Source organism: Lolium perenne, chromosome 1 (assembly GCF_019359855.2).
Source record: "Lolium perenne isolate Kyuss_39 chromosome 1, Kyuss_2.0, whole genome shotgun sequence".
Classification (NCBI taxonomy): domain Eukaryota; kingdom Viridiplantae; phylum Streptophyta; class Magnoliopsida; order Poales; family Poaceae; genus Lolium; species Lolium perenne.
This window is the reverse complement of record NC_067244.2, coordinates 36,749,861-36,758,720: the sequence shown is the minus strand read 5'-3', so window position 1 is coordinate 36,758,720 and position 8,860 is coordinate 36,749,861. Positions and strand designations below refer to the sequence as shown.

General features: G+C 45.0%; 1 protein-coding gene across 1 annotated transcript; it reads left to right on the top strand.

Moving 5' to 3' along the window:
* Positions 1-211: 211 nt before the first annotated feature.
* Positions 212-1,222, top strand: LOC127346826 (uncharacterized). Its single transcript, XM_051373085.2, has one exon. It carries the CDS (start codon positions 212-214, stop codon positions 1,151-1,153), a length of 942 nt encoding a protein of 313 aa, XP_051229045.1. The 3' UTR covers positions 1,154-1,222.
* The last annotated feature ends 7,638 nt before the right edge of the window (positions 1,223-8,860 follow it).

Genomic DNA, 8,860 nt, shown 5'->3' with positions numbered 1-8,860 from the left:
CCGACAGCGAGAGGATCGCTGGATTTTGTAGTTCGATCGGTTACGTTTTCTGCTTGTAGAGTTTTAGTCGGACGCGGCGTGTCCAACCCCAAATTAATCGGCCAGACAGACGGCCATATTAAAGCACATCGATCGATCCACGAGAGGCCCCAACGTACATCGATCAATCATCTCGATTTCAAACTCCGGGAAGAAACCGATCAAATCAGACATGGATGCGCTCGACATGGACGGCATCATCCAACGCCTCCTAGACGCGGAGCACAGCTCGCCGGAAGAGACTCCGCCGCTCTCCAACACGGAGATCAAGCTCCTCTGCTTCGCCGCCACGAAGGTCCTCCTCTCCCAGCCCACGCTCCTGCGCCTCGACGCCCCCATCAATATCTGCGGCGACATCCACGGGCAGTACTCCGACCTCCTCCGCATATTCGGCACCACCGGCTCCCCGTCCGACACCAACCGCTACCTCTTCCTTGGCGACTACGTGGATCGCGGCAGCCGCAGCATCGAGACAATATGCCTCCTCCTCGCCTACAAGGTCAAGTACCCCGACGCCTTCTTCCTCCTCCGTGGCAACCACGAGTGCTCCTCCATCAACTGCTCCTACGGCTTCCTGGACGAGTGCAAGAAACGAGGCCTGGGCCACAAGCTCTGGAATATCATCAACGGCTGCTTTGGCTACCTACCGCTGGCGGCGCTCGTCGGGAAGAAGATATTCTGCGTGCACGGCGGCCTGTCGCCGGAGCTGGAGAGCATGGACCAGATACGCGGAGTCAAGCGCCCACTGCCGCAAGTCCCCACCGAGGGCCTCGTGTGCGATCTTCTCTGGTCGGACCCAGACGCCGCCGACGAGTGGGGCTGGGGCGAATCCAAGAGGGATAGGTCGCACACCTTTGGGTCCGACGTGGTGGCCGAGTTCGTGGAGAAGCACGGGCTGGCCATGGTGTGCAGGGCGCACGAGGTGAAGCAGGGCGGCTATGAGTGGTTCGCCGACCGGAAGCTCGTCACGGTCTTCTCCGCGCCCAATTACACCGGCCAGTGCGACAACGCCGGCGCGGTTATGACCGTCAACCATGATCTCACCTGCTCCTTCCACATCCTCCAGCCTACTCTGCTTCAACTTCTTACTGATGACTTGCATGATTCTTCTTAAGCACGCGTGAGTGTACTTTAAGTTATCTATATATATATAGTAGTAGTTTGTACTAGCAGACAAGATGAGCATCCAGTAGTAGTATTTAACTTCACTATGAGTGATGTTTGCCTCCATTTTTTTTTCGATAAAGAAGCATCGTCCTAGCCTCTTCATCAATAGATGCACACGGCTTGCTTTATTATAAATAGTATCAAGTCACTTGAGGTTTATCATCATTTATTACAATCATGGAAAAGCTAAGATCGATACATGAATCAACCAACTGAAAATATGGCACTCAGAAAAGCTATGCATTTGCTATTCTATTAATATGCCGCCACCCAGTAGTCTGGAAAAAGAAGTCCTGAACAACCACTAGCATCCGGTTGCATCCAATAACCATACCCTCCCACTGCTCCACCGGGAGAAGGAAAACCCACTGCTGAATTGAATGAGCAGCTCGCCGGATAACCTGTAAAAAATTAGTTCCAATTTGCTTGTTAATGATAATATCATTTATAGTCCTCCAAATAGTCCAACAAATGGCCGACACTCCAATTCTTATTTTTTGTTTGTCATCTTTCTTCACACCATTCAACCATCTACCAAACATATTAGTAACATTAGTTGGTGGCGGAATATTATAAGAAAGGTACATCATTCGCCATATTATCTTCGCAAAAGGGCACTGAATAAACAAATGATTAACAGTTTCTGCGGAATCACAAAAACAACACTTTTGACAACCTTTCCATTTCCGTTTGGCTAAATTATCCTTAGTTAGGAGCACCTTATTGCTCATGAACCACATAAATATTTTGATTTTCAAAGGGATCTTTAACTTCCATAAATATTTGCGAAGATAAACAGCATTCCCATTCATCCAATCAAGGTACATAGACTTGACTGAAAAAACACCCGAATCAGTAAGCTTCCAAATAAACCTATCCGGTTCAGATGTTAGATTGATATTAATAAGTCTTTGGCATAGATGTAACCATTGTATCCATTTATTATCATTAAATCCTCTTCCAAAAGAGATATTAATAGGTTCAGCTGCAAGCACTATCGAAACTAACTCATTCTTATGTTGAACAATATTATATAAAGCAGGATATTGATGAGACAATGGAGTATCCCCCATCCACACATCCTTCCAGAACCTAACAAATGTTCCATTCCCCACTCTGAAAAAAACTCTCTTGAAAAAATCCTCTTTAACATTAATGAGGCCCTCCCGGAAAGGTGAATCAATCGGTTTAACCTCTACTTGTGCCAATGTTTTATTTTTAAGGTATTTATTACATAAGAGTTGTTGCCACATACCTTCCTCTGAGAGAAGTTTAAACAACCATTTTCTTAGCAAACATTTATTCTTTAATTCCAACACCTCAATTCCCAACCCCCCTTGATCCTTCGGTCGACAAAAAATATTCCATTTAGATAATCTATATTTCCTCTTGTGCTCATCGGATTGCCAGAAAAAAATTGATCTATAAAAATCTAACCGCTTTCTCACCCCAATTGGTATTTCCAAGAAGGAGAGCATGAACATATGAAGACTAGTAAGGACCAAACTAATAAGAACCAACCTATCACCATAAGACATCATTTTACTCCGCGAACACCCAAATTTGGAAGCAAACCGGTTTTCAATAGGATTCCACTCCGCATTTCTCAGTTTTCTATAATGTACCGGAATACCCAAATATTTTAAAGGTATGGTTCCAGATTCACACCCAAAAAAAATTCTATACTGGTGTTCCATCTCCTTTGCGTTCCCAAAACTAAAAATTTCGCTCTTATGAAAATTAATCTTTAAACCCGATAGTTGTTGAAAGATGCATAAGATTAGTTTCATATTAACAGCCTTTGCAATATCATGTTCCAAGAACAAAATTGTATCATCCGCATATTGTAGAATAGATATCCCCCATCAATCAAATGAGGAAACAGACTCCCTACTTTACCGTCATCCTTAGCCCTTGCAATAAGAATCACTATCATATCAGCGACAATGTTAAACAGAATTGGAGATAAAGGGTCCCCCTGACATAATCCTTTCCTAGTTTGAAAATTATGTCCAACAACATCGTTAACTCTTATACCAACACTCCCTCCTTGCACAAATTGCTTTATTCTATCGCACCAAATAGGGTCAAAACCCTTCATACGTAGCACTTGCTGCAAAAAAGGTCATTTAACCTTATCATATGCCTTTTCAAAATCAATCTTAAAAAGTACCCCATCAAGATTCTTCCTATGCAACTCATGTATTGTCTCATGGAGAACAACAACTCCTTCAAGAATGTGTCTCCCAGGAATGAAGGTTGTTTGAGTTCGTATAATTATTTTTTGAGCTACTTCGGATATTCTGTTTGTTGCCACTTTGGTAAATATTTTGAAACTCACATTAAGCAGACATATTGGTCTATACTGTTATATCTGTGTTGCATTTTCCTTCTTAGGAATCAAAGTGATCACTCCAAAATTCAATTTATACAAGGGTAACTTCCCTCTCTGGAAGCTCTCAAATAGAGCCATGAGATCATATTTAATAATCCCCCAAAAATGTTGATAGAATTCCGCAGGGAATCCATCAGGTCCTGGTGATTTATTATGTTCCATTTGAAAAATTGCATCATCAACCTCTTCCATGGAGAAGTTGGCAATTAATATTGTATTCTCCTCCGCCAATAATTGTGGAACATCTTCAATTCTACTTTCATCCAAAACAATAGAACTAGGCTCGGGGTTACCAAATATTTTTTTATAATACTCCGAAATATAGACCCTTAAATTATCATCTCCAACAATAGTACCCTCATCTTGCTCCAGTTGGTAGATCTTCTTTTTCTGATGTTTACCATTTGCTATTAGGTGAATGTATTTAGTATTATCACCCCCTTCCTGAATATATTTCACCTTGGCCCTTTGTGGCCACTTAATCTCTTCCTCTCTTCGCAGCTTATTTATTTTTTTCATTCGCTTGTTTTAACTCAGTGCGCTCCACCAAAGATAGCGGCACTGTTTCCGCTTTAATATGCAACGTATATATAATGTTCAATAACCTTTCCTTCTCCCTCTTATATTTTCCACTTAATTTATTTGCCCAACACGTAAGAATCAACGCAAATGCCTAATCTTATTCTGCCAAGTCTAATCAGATTCTTTCCAAGAGGACCCGCTCCCCATTCACATGCAATGAGATCATAAAACCCCTCCGGTTCTAACCAAGCCAACTCAAATGAGAAGCGCGGTTTTTGACCTATATGTGCCTGAATCCCCGCATCAATCAACAACGGGGTATGGTCAGACCCAGAGCGAGACAAAGCCCTGACTGTGACCAGAGGGAACTTTTGTTCCCATTCAACACTCGCTAACATCCTATCCAGTTTTTCATATGTAGGATTTTCTCTTCTACTAGCCCAAGTAAATTGGCGCCCTGACATAGCAATTTCTCTTAAGTTTAAATTTTCAATGATCGCATTAAAAATAAAAGGCCAACGAGGATTAAAGTTAGCATTACTTTTATCCTCAGGTTTTCTCAAAATATTGAAGTCCCCGGCTAATAACATCGGTATCGTTTCAGATTCACAAGTTCTAACTAATTCTGCAAGAAACACATACTTATTTTTATCTTGGGCCGCTCCATACACCACCACAAGTAGCCATTGAAAACCATCCACTTTTGAAGTAATCGCCAATTTGACACAATAATCTCCACTATCTACCATATTAACCACCAAAGTAGCCGTGTTAATCCCAACCAGAATTCCACCAGATCTCCCAAGCGGCGGCAAGCAAAACCATGCGAACTCCTTCCCCGCGGCCAAATAATGAAGGAAACGGCACCGCAAAATTAGATCTTCCAGTCTCAAGCAAAGCTATAAAATCTAGGTCATACTCCCTAATTGATTCATTTACAAACACATGCTTCCCCGGATCTTTAAATCCCTCACTATTCCAAGTAAAACCTTTTAGATTAGTCATTGATACTTATTGTTTTTGAATCTACACCGGTTACTCCTCCTTACCGTTTTATTATCAATTTTTCTTTTCTTACGAGTCCTCCTCTCATTAGGAAGCACTAAAGGTTCATCCTCCAAAATATCTTCCCCATCCAAATCAAGACACAAATTTGAAGCTAGACAAGAAGCAGTATCGTTTACCAAACTATCCGATTTTTTAAGCATGGTTAAATTTCTTTGTAACTCGACATCCTTAATTAATCTAGCAGAGGCAACACAATCGGAATGAGAATTACCCAAAGAAACCCCCAAAGCTACAACATTTTGGACTATATGATCATCGGTAAACAAAGTAATTGAAGGGGATTTCAAAGGAGACTTACCCAGCACAGGTAGGTCCGCACGCTGCTTGGCGATCTTCATTGCCCTCTCCATTTGAGTGGCATCGGCATTAGGCTGAGCACTAAGTCTTCCACTCGACCGTAATCCACGCACATCCTCTTCTCGAATCCCTCCAAATGCTATGACTTGTTGAGGAGTATGCAAGAACTCCGTAGACACTTTCTTACTTACGGCAGCTGGAGCATACCCAGACTTGACCGTAGTTTGTCCATCCAAAAAACTATGCTGAGAATCTGTACGAGAATTCATATTCAACACAAAATCAGCCTTAGGTTTTGTCACCTGAGTCGCGATCGACGTAGCCATGCAAGACGGGCCCCCATGCAAACCGGGCCGGGGCACTAGCAGACACCCTGGGCGACTCACATTCGCTGGGCTAGATCCCGGCCGCTCCTCACCAGGCAGCCCACCACGCTGCAGCGCACCAGAGCGAGGCGCAGAAACAAGGGCAGGGCCCGCCAGAACCTGCCCATGCAGCCCAACACGCTGCTGCTCCTGGCCCGCCTCTGCATGTCTCGGACTGCGGACCGCTTGCGTGATCGACGTCCCCATGATCGACGTCGCCGCAGCCCCGCTTCTCTCTCCGCTGCATTCCATCACAGGAAAAACAACATCACTATTCGGAGGAGCATCCAAAGGGGTCGAGTTAAGCATACACTCGCCCCTCATATCCGCAACATCGCTGAAAAAAGTAAGAAGTTTCTTAGGATTTACACAAAGCTCATTTGAAAAATTAAACACAGTATCATACCTCACTGTATTTGTAACCGCTCCCAAGTTATGAACAGTATTATTGGGTGGCGATGTTGAACCCCCATTCTATCCCTTTCCCCCCTCATCCTCTCATGTATTCTTAGTTCTCTTTGCATTGCGATCGGATTCAACTCCTTTATCTTGATTTTGTTTCTGAGGATCATCATCTCCTCCATCACCAGGTGCTTCTGACATGGAAACATCTGTAGCCGCATGGTGTGACACCCCCTCAACTTCAAATCGGAGCCTAAAGAATTCATGTTTGATCTTTAAATCCCAAGTCTCTGGAATAAGAGCTGTATCCAGGCACGTGATAAACATACGGAGCACATTATGCTACCGAGTGAAACCAATATCAATCTCTTTTGTCCTGCCAAACACATCTCCTAAGGCCCAAAGAGCAAGATAATCATCGAGCGCCACAGGTGGTAAACCGTATACCCGTAACCAAACATCCTCAGGAGACCAGACAGGCTGAACCTCTTTCTTCCAAGAATCAAAGACAAGATGATAGTAGAGACAGGGACATGGAAACGCCCAAAATGTTGCACTCTCACCAGCTCATTCTTACTTGGGAAGTTGACCTTGAACACATTGTCCTCCACCTGTTGCACTTCCCACAGGTAACTAGGATCAGGCACTATCCACTGCAAATGTGTGATCATCTGCAGAAAGGGTACCACCAGACACCTCAACTCTACCCAAACAAGTGTTCTCCACACGTGGCCTAACAGAAGCAGACAGAGGTAACTTCCAGAATGCCAAATCCGGATGACCAAGCCCATACATCGCTAGGCGTGGAGCCTTATGCAAAGGACAATCTTTTGTAGCATGATCTGGTTTCTGATAGCAGTCACAAAGAATCGCCTCACAGTCATTGAGAAAAAGCCAAGGGATAGCAGCGGCATACCCACTACAAGCACTCCTAGAATTGAAATTAGAATTGGGAACAAACCGGTGGGAATTGAAGCTATTGTTATACCCTGCATTGCGACGGCCATCATTGAAATTATTGAAACCTTGATGATACCTGCGGTCACGACCAAAATTTTGCCGTCCTTGGCCTGCTCGAAAAACCCCGTCACGAAATACATTCGCATGATTGCCATCACCATCCCCTGCCTCTCCTCCAGACCCCGCTGTTCCGCTTGGCCCTCCCTCAAAGTAATTCGCGCCGCGCCCACCACCGAAACCATCCTGCCAGCCCGAGCCACCGCGACCTCCTGGCGGCCTTCCCCGGCCAGGATTACCACCACCACAGTTCGCCATTGTCGAGGCTTGGAGGAGAGCGCGTGGCGGCTGCGATTGGATATTTTTTGTATGGAGAAACTGAGAACCGAACCCTAACCGGTGTCGTATCCCTCGAGCAAACTGGGGAATACGTCCGATCGGCTGATTAAACTGTGTGATGCGTTGGCCCATACGACCGGCATTGTGGCACCCCCGGGATCAGGGTTAGACAAATACCAGATCTTCGCCTGATATAAGCCTAACCTAGACCTCGAGAGACTACAGTGAGAGAATCGGTAACACACCAGTGACTCTACGACTCAAAAAGTAATACAAGCTCATAACTGAGCGAAGAACCAAAGTATTACAAGCAGAGGTCAATGACCTGACATACATCAATCAACGGAAGCGAAGTTATGCTATTAGACATAGCAAGATAGAAAAAGGCCTAAGAGGCCAGGAGCATAACGGCGACGTCCCAGCCCATAGATTCCAGGCTGCCACCTGGGAACCCCAAGCTACTCGTCGATGTCGACTAGAAACCACCATCTGTTGGAGCGACTTCTTCTGAAACAAAAGCATGCAAAGCTGAGTACAGGGACTCAGCAAGACTTAGTACAACCTTTTAGCAAAGCAGGTATGCGGGCTTTATGTGGAGCTTCTTTTGCGTAAAGCCAGTTTTCCTTTGTAAGACAAGAGAGAGGAGAAGCTCGACTACTCAGAATCTTTAAAAGGGGATAAGAGAGCGACAACTCTATCTCTAATGATCATCATACTGTATCCACCAATCTTCATCATCTCGAACCACTATCCTCGGATCACCCCCTCAACACCCGGAGAAGGTATCCGTAGACACACATTGTTTGCCAAGTTTTACGATCAGGTTCATGTTCTCTATGATCTCCACGTCCATTCCCAAGTCGTCCGTAACCTTGGACACGGCTTTTCGAAAAGATTCATTACCCTGCAGGGGTGCACAACTTTACCCACACGCGCCGACCGACTCTTAATGCCACTAGTATAACACACTTCCTTGGTGTGCTGGCAGAGGGTGGTCGACCACGACCTTTACCTTGCTGTCGCCGAGACCATGAGTCACGCGCTAAGGATTGTTCCGCCGTAACGGGTCAAGTCCCGAAGTCGGTCCTTAACGATGTGTACCGAGGTGGGTTTCCCCAGAGGCCGCAACCCCCAGCCACCACGACCACGCTTACCTACCTGTTATGTACCTTTTCCGCCAAGCAAAATGCAATGCATATGTCCAGGTAAAGTGCAAACTATGTGACTCATGGAATCTACTAGGCAAGTTAGTGAGTCGAGAGGGTACCATAATAGGGCCTCGTGTGGTTGTACGCTCGGTCTTGGTTCA